This window comes from Haliotis rubra, unplaced genomic scaffold (assembly GCF_003918875.1).
Source record: "Haliotis rubra isolate DU_JTF1 unplaced genomic scaffold, ASM391887v1 Scf1242, whole genome shotgun sequence".
NCBI classification, from domain to species: Eukaryota; Metazoa; Mollusca; class Gastropoda; order Lepetellida; family Haliotidae; genus Haliotis; species Haliotis rubra.
The window spans coordinates 29,372-48,032 of NW_025765162.1; the positions used below are offsets into that span (position 1 = coordinate 29,372).

The 18,661-nt window shown below is 39.5% G+C and overlaps 1 protein-coding gene across 13 annotated transcripts in view; it reads left to right on the forward strand.

Annotated features, from left to right (window-relative positions):
- Positions 1 to 18,661, forward strand: part of LOC124266263 (carcinoembryonic antigen-related cell adhesion molecule 5-like) — a 50,029-nt gene that overhangs the window by 26,020 nt on the left and 5,348 nt on the right. For 2 of the 13 annotated variants that reach the window (XR_006895701.1, XM_046701082.1), the window contains 3 exons: positions 7,813 to 7,926; positions 11,421 to 11,534; positions 12,428 to 12,720. Coding sequence is in view for 9 of the 13 variants with exons in the window: in XM_046701082.1 (XP_046557038.1) it covers positions 7,813 to 7,926; positions 11,421 to 11,534; positions 12,428 to 12,595 (396 nt within the window). In the remaining 4 variants the exon portion in view is untranslated. Of the gene's footprint in view, positions 1 to 2,357; positions 2,499 to 3,114; positions 3,391 to 4,836; positions 4,930 to 6,863; positions 6,975 to 7,812; positions 7,927 to 11,420; positions 11,535 to 12,427; positions 12,721 to 18,661 lie in introns of those variants that run through there. The other 11 variants (XR_006895700.1, XM_046701076.1, XM_046701078.1 and 8 more) reach the window with 11 other exon arrangements.

Consider the following 18,661-nt stretch of genomic DNA (forward strand, 5'->3'; position numbering starts at 1 on the left):
CTGCTGTTACTTGAAGTACAAATCTAAATAGAATGTTCGTCCCTTTTCTTGGGTTTTACACTTTTAAGTGTTCAATATAAAGGCAGGGAAACTGTCACGGTGTTTATAACAGTTAAATTACAAACATTTTCTTTCCAGGTATTTCTCATGTGTATGGATTAACACTGACAGCAAAAGATGAGACGGGGACTAAAGGTCCCAACCCTGTGACTGTCAAGTGTGACTATGTCGTGGCAACAGGGGACATACTTTTTTCAATAACCATGAGTAGGAAGAGAGCTACAGACCCAGGTTTCACAGACATTGCAACTTACAGACCATCTGCAAGCTCATCACTCTATGATGCAAGTGTTACACAGACTTTTAGAGATCGGACAACTCTCATCTTATCCAATGGTTCCACAGGTGTGCGATTTGATCGTGTTGACTGTGAGGATGAGGCAGCTTACAAGTGTATTGCTGCTTACCAATCAGTTGCTGGCGCGGCTGCTTCAAAAGAAGCAGAGATGAATCTTCTTTTGCTGGGTAAGTGAATTTTATCAACATCACCTTGAAACGTTAAGTAATTACTGTGGGTAAAATGATACACTGCTCCACTGGGTTCATGATGAGCTTTTATGCAACAGTGGTCGAGCTCGCTGACTTGGTTGACACATGTCATCAGTTCCCAAATGCGTAGGACGATGCTCATGATGTTGATCACTGGATTGTCTGTTCCAGATTCGATTATTTACAGAACGCCGCCATATAGCTGGAATATTTCTGAGTGCGGCGTTAAACTAAACGCACTCACCAACTCGTTAAACAATACAAATATTTATCTTACACATTTTGAGATATTTATAAAGGATCTATATTTGTAGTTGTGTCGTCGATCTAACTTATTACTCAAGTGAAGCACATATAGGTAGTCACTGCATCCATTCCAACTATTATCTATTCAACCCTGTTGCGAATAATTACTGCAACCGTCCGTTTCAGATGCCGTTTGTACTAAAACTCGTATATATATATCGCATTTAAGTAACTCTTGCCAATTATATACGATAATGGGATTCATCAGTGATCTATACACGTTTTGAACTGCGACACATTTTTGATAGTCAGGGCGAATATGTTTCTGACATCACTGTGCCCTGGGCTTAATTATGGGCACTACAAAAACATTATAATATCGCGCAGCACCACCATCGTGAAAGAGGACATGAGATGTAGTGATTTGGGTTGATCCAGCGTTGAAAAGTTCGAACCGTGTATTTGGCAGTCGTGTTGAATTCTATACTGAAATACACGTGTTGGTATCCTTAAAAACAAAATGACGTCCGAACAGGAGCGCAACAGTCGTCACATCTATCATTGGTCCGTATAACGACAGGAAAACAACGCTCATTCCATCTACGCTACACTCTGTTGTGCCTCTTAAGGAAGTCCAGAGTAAACCTGGATTCGTTTGAAAACATTAGAGTTGCCAACCACGATTGGTCCAGCGCTGCTGCTCTTGACACCAACAAAATCTTGTAGTAATCACAACACGTGGACGTCGGGTGTGCAGGTTCCATCTATGTTGCCGATTACGAATCGCCTGTCCACTCACTCTAATCCTTGAAGCTCTGTCAATGACATCTTCAATTTGAAGGGACCATTGACCACAGTTCCGTAACACAGTCGATATGATGAAAGACCTTGGTTGACCAGATTGACGTCTGTCATCAACGTTTTACGTCAAGAGGTCGTTCCACAATGCACTGTCGTGTTCCAACATCCAACATGTTGATTGCACGTTCCTAACGTGACAGACTCCGCATGTGAAACGAGCTGACAAAGGCCGAAAACGTTTAATTAAGTTTAAAACAATAGCAGAACAACTTTCAATCTGGTTTGCATGACTGAAATGTACAGCAACACACCAACACGTTTCACTGTGAATCTCCAACTTTGTTCTGTGCACATCATCTAAAACGAAAGTGACATGTTTACACGAAATTCGTAACCCGCTGTGAGTGGAATAATCATGTTTAAACCCATCAATCAGGCAACTTGGTTCCAAAATTATATCAACCCAAAATAAAACATGTTTTACAATTTACCAGAACTTCGTGATCTTGGTATACGTGGGAATACTTTGTGTTCCATTGCAGCTGAGCCGGGGACACCAGCCATAACACCGTCTCCTCCAATAAGCACTGGCTACACGGAAGGACAGCAAGTTGAGTTCCGGTGCCAGGGAGCTGTTGGAAAACCTGCCGGAGACTTCCTGTGGTTCCAGTACCGTGACAACACCCCTACGGAAATTACCAGTCTGGCCAGACTAAATCCTCCCTATCCAAGTTCAGGAACTTGCACCTTTCAACGAACAAGTCAGCTCACTCTGAATGTCAGCAGACTGGACAATGGGATGATCATCCGATGTGCTGCAAACCACTCTACAATCACAAAGCCTACAGGATCCGGGACATGCAACTCTACATGTTATCAAACTGACGCCATCACAGTTTTCTGTAAGTAAATATATCAAGAAGGGGCTTATGTTTATTATACTTCACCAAGTAATGTATGTGACTCCGGATCTCCAGACAAGTTCAATGTTTTTTTTAACTGTTGTTTTTGAAACCAGCCAGCTGGCGTGCTTTTGATAAGACTTCGTCATGTGAATGTTAATTTAAAAACGAATAAAAACGAATGTACACTTTCACTTTCAATTGCGTAGAGTTGAACTATCAGGAATTTGTCTTCAGCAACTCATGCTTGTCTAAAGAGGCGACAGACTTTTCCTCTGTGACCCATTAAGATCCGGATTAGGATTGGTCTTCAACAACCCAAGAGGCGAAAGAGGCGACTAATGGGTTTGGGTGGTCAGGCTCGCTGACTTGGTTGATTTAGTCTTTGCATAAGATCTATGTTTATACTGTTGATGACTAGATTGTCTGGTCCAGACTCAGTTATTTGCAGCCAATATAGTTGAATATTGCTAACAGTGGCGTTAAACAGCAAAAACCCAAAATGTTTAAGCTCCATCGATGTCGTCCATGCCTGCTTGGTTTAATGTTTACCTTAGCGGTCCCTGTATGATAACACAGGTGTTTCCAGAAGTGTTGAGGCAGTTTATGCTTTCAGATACGTTCAGTGACAGTGTCCCCGATGTCAGCTCCAACCCATCAGGGGGCACACACACCGTCGGTGACACCGTCACCCTAAAGTGTAACGCTGTTACCAACCCACCAGCGACCTACACCTGGCAAAAAGAAGGAGAGGATAATTCCACATTACCTGGCGATGAATTGAGACTTTCTCACCTAAAAAATGAACAGTCTGGAACATACACATGTTTAGCCACCAATGTTGTTGGTGGTGTGACGTACACTGCATCAAAGTCCCTCAAGATCAATGTTGGTGAGTAAAGACTACTGGTTTTCTTATATATACTGAGTCAAAAAAGAAACTTCACATTCTTTCTTCAGGGCACTATAAAAGAACAAGAGATGGTAAGATGGTTAAATTGTTATTATTTCATTGCTGAGATCTGTGTGATGTACTCGATACACTGACAGTGTCATAATCAGTTCCATTAGGCTACACCGCCGTTCCAAAATATGGGTATACAGAATGTCAAGTCACAAGAATAAAAATGCGAAATTTCTCAGTTCAATATCGTGTATGGCCGCCCCGCGCATTCACCACTGCCAAACACCGTCTCCTCATCGACTGCCTGATGCTTGTGAACACGTGGTTGGGGATTCTGCGCCATTGCTCTTGCAAGGCAGCGCCAAGTTCCTGCAAATTCTGAGGTTGGTTCCTGAGACCACGAAGCCTTCTCCCAAGTGCATCCCAAACGTGCTCTATTGGATGGCCAGTCCATGACGTTGATTCCAGCGTTTTGAAGGAAATTTCGTGTCAACATCGCGGTATGCGGCCGAGCATTATCATGCTGGAACTGTAGACCTGGGCCATGAGCCGCCATGAAAGGAACGAGTTCAGGGGTGAGCACCTGGTCGCGGTAAGCAGCAGCTGTGAGGTTGGGCATCCCATTGCTCGTGCGACGTCAATAACTGATCTTCCCGCTTGCAACATGCCAACGGCACGTTCACGTTGCACATTTGACAATCGTGGCATTTCAAGTACCGTTAGAACTGGGTTTTGCTAACGTTTTTCTAGAGTCGAAAGATAGGGATCCCATTTCGGATACATAGATGTATCATCAGAAAAAAATTATTCATTATTTTTCAAATTACATTTTGTGAAGTGTCTTTTTTGACTCAGTATATTTGATGCTATCGGATCTAAAGCAAATACCCAAGGAAACATTCTTGAAGATCCTGATTATTCTTTACAAAGTGATATTCCTACTAATTACACAGACAAATGTGCCACGGGTGGAGAAGGCCGTGGAACGTTTCAGTATATGACAGAAACCTTTTGAAAGTTTTTGTTTCCACACCATTGTAGACGTCTGAAACTGTATATCCAGTTACTCATCGTTAATACTGCTGTGTATGTATCTTGCTTGTATTGTGGTCAATTGTAATAGTCAGGATCAGGAGCTTTGAGCCACGAATACCAAACATGTCATGTAATCATATTTTGAAGTTTATTACTTGCTGAAGTAAGTAAATCAGTTATTATGTTTACAAATGCACATGAGATTGTAGCAGCCTCCCAGTGTTAGAGCTGCGGCTTTAAAGTGCTAAATAGCAAGATGAATAAGGCACTGATATGGCAGATATATCTGAAGTTGTTGTAGGAATTACATATATATCTTTGCACGAGCATGATCATACTGTGACTGAACTAATGCATGTATTCCTCTCTCTCTGTCTCTCTCTTCACCAACATCTGCAGTTGCTACAACCACATCCCCTCACACTACAACCGCTACGAGTACACAAAGACCTTCTCCTGGAAGTACTGACGCTGTTAAACCAGAACCTCCAGGTATGTTGACCTGTTAACTGTAGTAGTCACATGTCTGCCATGTCTCTTCATGTCAGGTCTGTCATGTGATGTGCTGTGACGATATACTTCTGTCATGTGACATAATATGTATCATATGATGTGCTGTAATTACACCTCTGTCATGTGATGTGCTATGACTATGCTGTTGTCAATCATGTGATGTGCTATGACTGTGACTCTATCGTGTGATGGGCTGTGACCTGTTTGTGGTCACATCTTAATTGTTAATTAGAAGAAGTTTTACATCTTTGCACGAGCTTGGTAATATTTTGGTTAGATTTTATTTTATCTCGTTATGCTATATTCAGTATGCGTTGGAATCTCTATCCAAACAAAAATGTTGGACCTCAGATTCAGCTTCATGATGCAATACATTGCTTGTGTTATTTACATGCTTACATGATTGTATTTCAATTCTTACGACATCTTTCTCTCAATCATTCCATCCAATAGGAAAAAATAGAGACTGGTTATTCTCTGGCGTCGACATTTTCAAATTTTTATTGATATAATTTATTTATCTGAGTGGTTTCTATAAATGATGTCACATAAACTAGTGCTCAAAGGAAAGTATACAGTGTGTTTGACCAAATTTGAAAAGAAAGTTTCAAGCATTCAATACTACAGCAAATGTACACAATTTCATTTTATACAAGGTCGAAAGAACCGTGTGACTGACAGTGAAAGACACGTGGTATCATAGTCTGAACTTTTACACAAATCAACAAGGTGGGTTTTTCTGCAAAATATCATCAAATGTTGAATCAATAGTGAGTGTGACGACCATTGGCTTCAATACATGCTAAAACACATTGATGACGTAAGATGATGAATGACGTTAGGTGTGCCGTTGCCATTCATGTAGGACAAATTGTTCCAGTTTTTGAGCGTAGACAGGTGGCGCTGGTAGTCTTCTCATTTGTCGATCTAGGTATAAGTGCTCTTTCGGATTCATGTCGGGAGAACACGCTGTCCACGACAAAACAACGATGTTAGCGTTATGCAGGCTGTCAGTCATGTTGTATGAGTCTTGCGTTATCGTGTTGGTAGACAATACCACGTGGTAACACCACTGGTCGCAAAACGTCATTCCCGTATCTTCGAGAATAACCACAAGTCTCGTTTTGAGTCAGATGCACTCCGCCGTAGGTTCGACGTGCTCGAATAAATAGAGGATACTAAACAACCTTCTGTGTAATACTATTTTAATTAAACGAGTTAATGATTTGGTATCAAACGAGAGAAAGCGAGTTTGATACTAAATCTTTCACGTGTTTAATAAAAAATGGTATTTCACGGAAGCGAGTTTAGTATTCTGTTTATTACTTTCAAACATAAATTGATAGAAACTGCTTAGAGTGTGATGACTCTGAGCTTTCTGCATGTCAAGCAAGGCCTAATACACTGTGACAGAGGTATTAGAATTGTGACGTCATAACTGTAAACATTATAACGTCATACGTCTAGCAGTATTACATTAGTGTAATATTGACGTAAAAATATTACACTACGGTATCTTCCACGAGAGAGTAATAACATGTTTTTTTAGTCGCCGGTACATCGTTTGTCCACTGATACGGTGTCCTATTGCCGTCGCTGCTCTTGACGTCGCCATATCGATTTCTCAGATGAATTGTCTGGATGTGGCGATCATCACCGGGCGTTGTCACACGTGGTCGACCACGCCTAGGCCTGTCTGACGTATTGTCAGTCTGTCTTATGACAGATGCTCTGGTGCAGCTGCAGGTTCTGGCAATGGAGCTGTGGTTAACCCCTTGCTGGCTCTCTCTCTTTTACGCCGCATTTTGCTTTTGCTACATTTCAGGATTGTCAAGGCGGGGCACACCAGAAATTGGTCACTTGTTTGATATTAATTGACTCGAAAATATGAAGATCATAGTTATTTCTTTCAGACAATACCGTAGCGTTAGTTGTGTGTATCGTCTTTGGCGTGATGGTTATCGCTGGGACTGTGATTGGTGTGGTCATATACAAAAAAAGAAGGAGCAGGAAGACTCCCGAAGGTTCAGTGCCAAAAAATGTTTCATCATTTCTTTTCTCAGAGTATACAATACATTCCGCACATGAAGTAAAATCAAGATGGTTTAAAGATACACTTTCAGCAAATTTTGAGCATTTTCAAGGAGAATGCTTACACTTTACTGAGAGTATTTATCAGGTCATGTGTGTGATAACGAAAGGTTTTATGATAATGGCGGTGTATGGCCGTGTGCAAAGAGCTCAAGTCCCAAATCAGTTAAGCAACGTTGGTCACGGAGACTCCTTGGATGGATGACTGTGTTTGGCAGATTGACTTCTGAGACTTTCTAGGGTTTCTGTCCTGTCCCACAACGAAGCACACGTAACACACGTCTCTCTCCCTAGTCATATAAATGTGTTCATAAATTGCCTCTGTTCAACCAGCAGAGAATGGACACCCTATGGGACAAGTCATATGTCTGTTAGCATTAACCGGGTAATAATGTGTTAACGCTTCGGGCATGCACTTCAGTCCTGACCAACAACAAAACACACGTGCCACATTTGGTCTCACCTTAGGCATGCGAGTTTGTTCCAAATTACATCTGTTAACGCAGCAGTTATTGCGTACCCAGCTGGATAAGTCATGGCTCCTCACAGGGCTATCCGAAGTAATAATGTCCATTACGTTTTAAGCGCTTAGAGCATGCCCGTGCTCTGTGGAATTCAGCACCATACATGTGGCCCTATTATGATAAGCTGATCTTGCTATAAAATGTACTTCATTCGAAATAAATAACTAATACATATTATACAGCTTTTGCTCAGTAGTTATTTATCAAATACAGTACAAGGGTGTCGATATAAACTGTTATTTCGCAGAAGTGCTTTATGAACGGCCCTATACAACATTGCAACGTGGAGCGAGTGTCCCACATGAATATGGAATCATCAGGAACGATAACACACAGGGGACGTGTACGTCACCGTCAACAGGTACGTATTTTCTGCAGCATTTCCTATAGCATTCCCAGAAATTAGTGACAAAATTGTTTACAAAAATATGTGATACATGTGTATAAACTATAGAAGGTCTACTGAAATGAATGTGTTGAGATATGATTCTCTTACAGTGTAAGTGTCTTTTCAGTACTTTGTGAGACCTCCTTGCCATGCAATACGCGACTGAATGTGCCTAGGTACACTACCGATAAAAATTTGTCGGAAATCGTGTGACATCCCAATATTCGACCCCTTCTTTCTTTCATATCCTTAATAATATTTCTAAGTCCTTTTTGGTTTATTCTGTCCTTCGTCATTCCCGACATCTCAATAAGGTTAAAATCTTGGCTGTAGCAGGGCCAATCTTAAACTCGAACATTTTCGTCAGACAACCACTGTTTTGTGTAGCCTGCAGTGTGTCTTGGGGCGTTATCGTGCTGGAAAATCCAATTATATTCATTCAGTCTTCGGGCTGTTGGAAGGAGGTGACCATTGAAGATTGTTCCTTCGTTCCTTCGTCAAATTTCCAGTGAAAATACACAACGGCGTCACTTCACGTGATGATATCCCACCCCACATGTGAAATTTTGGGCTATATTTTCGGCGGTGGTAGATTGGTTTCACGGTATGTTTTGTTTACATTTTCACAGAGTTCGGAAAAAGCCAGGCAGAACTTTCATCAGAAAGGAAAACATTGTCCTTATCTTTATTTTCGTGAGCCTTCCGTTTAAACGCCTTCCTTTTTGTGCATCTTTCATCCATGGGTAGGGGATTCCGCGTTTTTTCACACAGTTAAGTCTTTGTAATTATTGTCTATGGGTTTCATTACATGCCTCTATTGATGATACCAATTCTGATATACTCAACATTTTTTTCAATTTTCCTTTACTCCCAATCTGACCAAATCGCCGGCAATCGGTACAACTGAACTTCCTTGGCCTCGCTGCCCCTGTCTTGTGCTCAATCCCAACTCCTGACTCAATATTCTTTAAAGTTCTTTATGCTGTAGACAGAGGACTTTTATGTCTACCAGCTAACTCATTTGCATTACACCCCTTTCAAAATCATCTGGAACCAGCCTTCCTTTCTCTTCTGTTGTCAAATCTGCCTTGTCAACAAAGGAAGCCGCCTGCTACACCAGGGGAGGTAACTCTTGATGTGGTAAGGTTCATTCTTAAGCCTACTAGAGTTGCCTCCCATATTCAGTACCTTACTTCATAATGTAACACCTATTTTATAATTACAATTCTCTTATCAGAATTAGGACACAATATTTTCTCAAACATGTCTTGGAAAACTGTAATTACACTGTCAAAGTGTGTTTGTTTGTTTGTTTGTTTGTTTGTTTGTTGCACTTAGTTATATTCCAGCAATGTTGCGGCGGTCTGTACATAATAAAGTCCGGACCAGACAATGCAGTGATCAACAGCATGAACATTGATCTGAGATCTGGGACAATTGGGATAGAATGACATGTGTCAACAAAGTCAGTGAGGCTGATCACTCGATCCAATTAGTCGTCTCTTACTAAGACATGCATGGGTTGCTAAAGACCAATTCTAACAAGGAATAAATGAATCCAATAAGAAACCCAGTGAATATAATGTTAAAGTGAGTGAGTGAGTGAGTTTAATACAATGTTAAAGAGTGTGAACACGTCTACACAACTTTGCAAACGACGTAAGAAACTTTCAGTGTCCATTTTCACTGGACTTAGAAATAAAACAGACAAACAGAAATCCTTTAAAATGAATCAAATATGGAACCCAGCGAATATAATGTTAAACACATGTACACAACTTTGCAAGCGACCTGAGAAAATTTCAGTGTCCATATTCACTTGAGCGCCTTGTAAATACAGCTGATATTCTCTGACATTTGCGAAGACACATTTATTTTAATATGAGAGACAATATTCTCCCCATAACTATATGGAATCTCTATAATACGTGTCTGTTGTACGGTTTCGGCTATACCATGAGCATGGGTTTATGAATCACTTCAAATTGTGATGAAAGCAGGTGAGTGTATCCTGCCCCACCGCTGGTACCCTTCGCAAACACAAAGCCAGGAGTCTGCAAGTAAAGAAAACACGTGAGAACTATTGTACAAAATACAATTTGGAATGGCATTCAACATTTATTTTGTTACTGATGCGTCAAATTTGAAGTGTCTTCCATCAAATGTCAACAAATGTTCAAAGAAGATGCATGCTTGTTAAGTAAAGTTTTTTTCTTGACGATGAATCTCATTCTTTGATAATTTGTGAAGTCCTCATTAGGGAAAAGAATTTCTACCTTGACTATAACAATTACATGAATGTGTTGATATAAAACCCTGCTGAGATACAGACTTGGGAAATCTATGTTTATTTTTTCTGCAAAGCATGTTTTCACGCGATTTATACAAGTTGTAAACTAGATTTAAACATGGTATCAATTAAGCATCAGATATATCGGTGATTGGATATCGTTCACAAAATGGTCAAGTAGCTAATGCGCTTCAAGTCATTTACCCATGTGAAAAAGAAAATTAACGAGACCCATGAAACCGCCTCATTTAGTTTCAATATACGCTTTAAGCTTCAGAGGGACTCAATAATATCCTGAAGCCCGTTTAAGAAGAGGCAGGACTTTATGTATCGATCCGTATTCCTACTGATCCAGCCTTGATGTCCAAATGTCACAACTTCTGACTTACAGTCGAGATAGAAGATGAACTCCATTTACAACGATTGGAAACGGCGTCATACATCATATGAATGCGCAAAGGTTATTCATTAATTTTACACCATTCCATGTATTAATGGAAAGGCACAGTACAAACAAAATATTTCATCATTTCTTTTCTCAGGTCTAGAGTATACTGCACATGAAGTGAAATCAAGATGGTTTAAGGAGACTCTTTCACCATATTTTTAGCAGTTTCAAGTAGAATGCTACACTTTACCTTTAACTGATAGTTTTTATCAGGTCATGTGTGTGATAACGAAAGGTTTTATGGAAATGGCGGTGTATGGCCGTGTGTAAAGAGCTCAGGTCCCAAATCAGTTAAGCAGAGAATGGGTACCCTGTGGGACAAGTGATATATCTGTTAGCATTAACCGGGATAATAATGTGTTAGCGTCTCGGGCATGCGCTTCAGTCCACAACGAAGCACATGTGCCACATTTGGTCTCACCTTAGGCATGCGAGTTTGTTCCAAATTACATCTGTTAACGCAGCAGTTATTGCGTACCCAGCTGTATAAGTCATGGCTCCTCACAGGGCTATCCGAAGTAATAATGTCCATTATGTTTTATGCGCTTAGAGCATGCCCGTGCTCTGTGGAATTCAGCACCATATATGTGGCCCTATTATGATAAGCCAGTCTTGCTATAGAATGTTCTTCATTAGAAATAAATAATTAATGCATATTATACAGCCTTTGCTCAGTAGTTATTTATCAAATACAGTACAAGTATGTCAGTATGAACCGTTATTTTGCAGAAGTGCTTGATGAACGGCCCTATACAACATTGCAACGTGGAGCGAGTGTCCCACATGAATATGGAATCATCAGGAACGACACCACACAGGGGACGTGTACGTCTCAGTCAAAAGGTATGTATTTCCTGCATGTGCCTAGCACCTTACGGTATTCCCAGAAATTATTGTGAAAGTTGTTTCGACAAATATCTAATACATGTGTATAAACTTTAGAAGCTTTACTGAAATGAATATGTTGAGATATGATTCTCTAAGTGTCTTTTCGGTACTTTGTGAGACTTCCTTGACCGAATGCGCCTAGGTACACTACCGATGAAAGTTTGTCCATAACAAATACATGAATGTGTTGATATATAACTCTACCGAGATACGGACTTGGGAAATCTATGTCTATTGTTGCTGCAAGGCATGTTTTCACAGGATTTATACAAGTTATAAGCTAGATTTAAACATAGTTTAAATTAAGCTTCAGATGTTGGTGATTGGAAATTGTTCACAAATTGGTCAAGTAGCTCATGCGCATTCACTTATTTACCCAAGTGACAAAGAAAAGTAAAGAGACGCGATTCAATAATATCCTGAAGAACGTTTAACAAGCGACATGACCTCAACCTTCAGGAGGTCTTTATGTATCCATCCGTATTCCTACCGATCCAGTCTTGATCTCCAAATGTCACAACCTTTCACTTACAGTCGAGATCGAAGGTGAACTCCGTTTATGACAATTGAAAATTGAGTCACACATCGTGAATGCACAAAGTATTTTCATCATGTTTACACCATTCCATGCAGTTACAGAAATGTACATGGTCGACAAATTTTGCAGGAAAATATCAAATTTGCTGCCCGATGTACCTACTTTGTCCAGGTGATCATTTAGGTTGCTTTTGTGTGTGTCATCAAGGAAGCGTTATACGCTATCTTCTTTTTCATACGCAGGGATACAAAGTACGCTAAAGATACAAAGCACATCACATATATTCTAAGACGATTCCCCTTTCTTTCAGATGGAGCAATCTATGAAGACTGTCTCACAAACTAAAACCATGGATAAATCGGAACTTAGACATAACGAAACGATAACGAAAACCTGTATAAATGATATTTTGAAGATTTTTTTTAAAACTTGTAAGCTTCCGGTGTGGATTCGGTGGCAGCTGATAAGCATTCATTAAATTTACAAGAAGGTAGGAATACATGTTCAGGTAGCAGAGTAACTCAGTTTATTAAAATATAACGTATTTCAGGGCAAAATGAATATCAAACGTAAAATAGTTATTCCGAGTTTTAAAAATGTTTTTAAAAAAACTCTGTACGATGGATCTTCACTCACAAATCTGGGTGTTAAAAACTTCGGTGAATATGTCCCTCCCTTCTTGAGTAGTTCAGCATGGGTGTAAGAAATTGGTCACGCCTTCAGTCAGTCTAAGTACTGTGAAATTGAAGAAGAAAAAGAAGCGCTTTATTCAGTATTTATGTCCACATGACCAAAAGTACAATTCAATAAGCAAAATATAGCACATGGTCAGGCGAACAGTTTACAATTTATACAAGTAAATATAGTTTAAGATAAATTGCAATATTTTTTAGGAGTTTTACATTCTTTGCTGCAAGCAGCTGAGTAAGCTTTGATCTGGTTAGAGATATAATATAAAAATCCGGAATGTACAAAGAGCGTTGTTGTGAATAAAATGGACCTACGAGTAAGAAATGTTACTCATATTGTATCAAATTACAATTACATTTATCACATTTAATGGAATCAGCATGTACCTTATTATAACGGTTGTGTTGAATTTTAAGTTTATGACTCATGCATCTGAATTTAAATAAATCTCGTAAGAGATCTTTATCATAGCAAAAATCTGATATATATTTTTCCGGTTCAAGTACAGATTTATATGACGAGTAATGATTTAAGAATGATGAAGAAGTGATTTTTGCATACCAATTCTGTATATCTATATCTTTACATTTCTGTTTAAAAACACTTATATAACTTGTTACATCGCCACCATCTTGCGATAACCACACAAAAGAAAATCCAGAGTGAAATAAAACTAAACGTACATGGGATACCCAGTTGCGACCACCATTGTCGTCGTATGTTTTTAACATTTAATAACATGCCTTTGGAATACTATAACTTTCCATATTCAGGAGTCTACACCAGTACTTTATACAATGGGTGAAATACTGTACACAAAGATGGCTTCTACCTGTTTCACCGAGTACAATAGTAGATGCAACATTCAAAGAGATATTTTGATAGATTTTGATGAGAGAAAATATCGAAAATGAAGCCTTCCTGGCTTGTAAAGCTAATGTTTTACATGATTTAGACCAGTACAATTTTGATGGGAAAACAATGCCAAGATATTTATAATGAGATAAAACATACATGTTTGTACCATCATAAAGCCATTTTTCGTTATTTCGAAGATAGCAACCATTCCTGAAAACAATAATGCAGGATTTATCTAAGTTAACTTCTAGACCCCATTTGATACAAAATGATTTTAATGTATCCAGTTGTTTTTTAAACCTATTACTGTGTCCTCAATGAGAGTGACGTCATCTGCGAATAACAATAAAAGTATATCATTCATACTATTTTTTACAAATATTCCACGTAGGCCACATGCATTCATTTCTTCCACTAATTCGTTGATAAAGAAAATGAACAGAACAGGACTGAGAATACCTCCTTGTCGTAGTCCAGATGGTGTCGAGAATACTTCTGTTCGTACACTAGATATTTTTACACAAGCAGATACCTTATCATACATGTTTTTGAGGATTCGTATTATTTTCCCATGTATACCTTTGGAGATAAGAGCATATGAAAGCTTTTTTATGTTACAGTCCGCACAGTAATCATGCTGTGTCAAAAATGCGTCAACATTCTGATTGAACTCAACATTTGTTTCCCCACACGTCGGGTTTAACAGGCTCTTAAAATATGTCACCCACTTATCTGCCGTAATTGTGTTAATTTCATTACAATTGCTCAGTAGAGATTTTATCTTATGCCAGAACTTCTTACAGTCACCACTTATATCACTCTGAATCTCATCAGCAATACCACCGTTAAACATTCTACTTTTATTTCTGCATAAGAGGCGAAAGTGTCTCTTTGCTTCAATGTATCTGTTTAGATTTTCATTTGATCTGCATTTGGGACATATTAAGCCAGTAGAACTTATAATTTTTTGAACTATCACATTCTTCATCAAACCATTTAGGTTGAATATTCTTGGATTTCGGGCTCTGAACATCACGACATTGAAAGTGACTTCCCACATGGTGAAGAAACTCAACAAGTTTCTCGGTGGCACCATTGATATCAGAATAGACGAGATCAAGAAACTCATCTAATATACAACTCGCTGTACTAGACGCTACAGACTCATTGAACTTGTCTAAACCACCATTATTCCACCTGAACTTTACGAGTTTTTCACACTCTACATGACGAACACTGGCTACTAGCGAGTTATCACCACAGTTTTCGACTCATACCTGTACAATGCATGATAGAGGCAGGTGGTCAGAGTCTGACCGCGAGTTCACAAACATATCCTTAATCAAGTAAAAACTACTGGTCGACGCCAATATAAAATCAACAAGACTTGAACCATTGTGTGTAATACATGTAATAGACCCAGTTTCATCGCCTTTTTTCCTACCGTTAACTGTATGTATACCCCATACCTTGCACACTTCTAGAAGAGCCAGGCCATACATATTTACTGTAGTGTCTTGTGTTACTCTAGTCTCACTGAAACTGTCGGGAAGATACAAATCTGATCATGGTAAGAAGTTCAAATCACTATCATCTTCCAACAAAATAATCATCGTTCGAGCCCACCCTCGAACTGAAATCACCTAGAAGTATTATAGGAATAGCATCACCGTAATTGAGGACATTTTAAAAGGAAATGTACCTTTGTGACAAACATAGAATTTTACCCTAATATGAACGTTGAAAGCCACCCTTAATATTAACCAATGGTTGAAAAGATTAATACGGCGACCACGCCCTTTGGATTGTGCATGCAAACTTTATGATCCAGAATAAGCTTAACATTTTTTTTATTCGAAACAGATTATCAGTTACAGGACACAACATTTATGTATCCTTATAGGTACGAATATAGAAAAATAATTTTGACATGAAATTAAGATTAAACAGAATATATGTAACAGATGTAAATTGTACAAATGTATCTGCAAGGGAATCCTATGGTATTCTAGTTATGTATATTCTATGTTAAAACATATGTTAAAGATGTGCTCAAACAATGGAATTTCTATTCTGATGAGGTGATAGCCTGTCAAATATATTCCCGTTTGTTAGTGCTTGTGTTACTTTGGTGTAAATGCTTCAAGGAAGGGGCAATATGAAAACAATCAGAGAATATAGTTGCAGGCAACGATGAGGGCTTCTCGGCTTTAGTTCTATCTAGCCTATTGTGTCTGTCACATAACTGATGAAAGTTGTAATGGTTTTAGTTAATATAAATCATTTCACTGCTAGTCTTTGGAGATAGATTACTGCAATCAGTAGTTATAATCGACACTAATAGCCCACTAGTACAGGTACATTTTGGTCGAAATTGGACGGTTGGTTTGAGAGTAATGGGTGTTTGAATTGTATTCGAGGGCTAGAAATCGTCCAAAACGGACCCAGAACACGTTTCTGACAGGCGAGCGGATTTTCCAAATACAGCCGGGGTCGAAGTGATCATGTCCCTTTGTTTTAAAGAAGTTCTGGAGAAGAAATAGTTCCCTCTTTAAAAGGCTGCATCTCAGTTGTTCTTGGGTCTAGGGTCAAAACAATTAGTGTTTTGGAAATGACCAAGACTTCATCTACCATACTGGCACTTTTTTGTGCAAACTACTCAGAAAACTGCTGAAAAACATGGCCAAACACAGAAAACAAAAATGACTGCCAAACGGTACAATTTAGCGACTTGACCCGTCCAGGCCAAATTGTTGGGAATTCGATTGTGCATCTGTACAAGAGATTTGGAAGTGTTGGAACAATTGGTTCTTGAGATATTTGCTGTCAAACTTTGAAATTGTGGAATTAATTTTGAATTATCTCCCTTTTCTTCACTTCCGATGGCGCTGCTACACCACATTGTCAGCTAAACTTTCTCTCCCAACAAAACCTTCAAATTACCGCCCAAAATGACCTCTACACGAATGTCTTCGAGGAGTAAAGGGGCTGAGCCTAGCAACATAACTCACGAAACAGAGACTGGCGACGTAATCTCAACACTATGCCAAAATAACGAGAAAAACGACTCTTCACGTGCGAAATCTGGATCAAGCATGGCGGCCGCCGTTACAGACCCGGTCTGTCTCGAGGACATGAAACTGTTTATAGCTCAAATGTTCAAGGAACATACGGCAGAGATAAACGATAACATTAAAAGTGAAATTGCCGCACTGCAGGGGGAAATGGGGGAGATACTTACAACTATTGAATGTAATTCAGCAGAAATTAACGACAACCGTGACGACATCAACGCGCTCAAATCCGAGTTTGCCGAGTATCTCTCAGCGATGGATAAGAAACTACTTGAACAAGAGATATATATGTGTAAGTCTAACCTGCTTATGAACGCAATCCCTGACGAACGAGATGCAGAATCAGCGAGTCTGGAACTAGTAAAGTCCAGTCACATTCTTAACGCGGAAGACATGGACTTTACAGCAATTCACCGTCTGGCCCGGACCACTACGAACCTGAGAACAGCAGCCCAGCCGAAACCAATCATTCTCAAATTTGTAAAAATGAAGGACCGGCAGACCGTCATTGACGCAAGCTTCAAGTACTGCACGCTATTGCGGGGAAAGAAAGTTTCCATACGGACAGACCTCCCTGTGCCATTGAAAAAGTTCCGTGGCAAGCTGGCGACGAAGGCATTCGACCTCCGAAAGAAGCATAACTTTCACACCCGTATACAGGAGAGAGGTGCAGAAATTACGCTCCAGTACAGAAAGAATGTGACATCGCCCTGGACAAGTATCGGCCTTGAGGAAAACATTCTCTAACATTTGCCAGTGCGCGTGTGTATTGACAACGACTTCTCAGTGTAATGTCGATCAAGTGTCAGCAGCTCTCAAAGCTTGGATCTGGTGCGTGCTTTTACTTAATTCTACCGATTACAGAACTTCGAATCTGGTAAGATAAGTATCTTTTTCACGGTGGATTTTCCGTAAGCGCTTTATTGGTGTGGACTATTGTTTCATGGACGGCAAGAGTGAGTGAGTGAGTTAATATTTAACGTCACATCGGCAATATCATGGACGGCAAGAATGCTGTGTTGTGTCGATCGTACAACGCGGTCAGTTGTGTAGGTCATATTTTGGATCAGGTTTTTTGATAGCTTATGAATAATGCCACATTTATATACTTTACAAATGTAAGTTAATTACGCCACCTTTTAGGTGCTCGTGATAAGACCGGTCACACTCTGTTTTCGGGGTGTGTACTCTTGATTATGTACGGGCTACGCTGACTATATGCCCTTTTCAATTGCATCCATGCGTAAATCATCCCATTACCAGATATAAGCTATATTACCCTGTTTAGTTGATCCTACAACAAGGTCTGCTGTGTAGGTCATTTTTTTCATCACTCTCGTATCTGCTTGTGTTATTGCATCTCAGTGTAATCTGAGTGCTACACTGAAAAAATGTATCATTGTATCATAATGTAATTTATGCCACCTTCTAGGTGCAGGTGGAAAGATGTCTCACCTTTGCATTCTGTTGGTGTAGGCCTGTCTGCTATAAATTGTTGTCAATCACATTGTTATATGAATCGTCCTATCACCAGATCTACCATTTTAAGATGCTTAGTTGTTCTTATAACCGTGTCGGTGGTGTGGTAACATCTTCAAGCAATTTTGTATCATGTACGTGTTCCATATTGATTTGTTTTATCGATGTCTATAAGTTATGTCACCTTTCCGGTGCAGGGGATAAGAGTTGTCTCTCTTTGTAGGTGTACGTCTGTTTAGGTACAGGTTTCGATGACTAGAACACTTTTTTATCTTGCTGATATGTGAATTGTCACATTACCAGATATAATAAGCCTTATTACCATTCTGTGTTGATCTTACATCTAGGTTTGTTGCGCAAGAATTAACTGAACGGTGACTCATCCCATTACCAGATATAAGTTCTAGTACACCTTTTTGTGGATGTTACATCTAGGTCTGTTG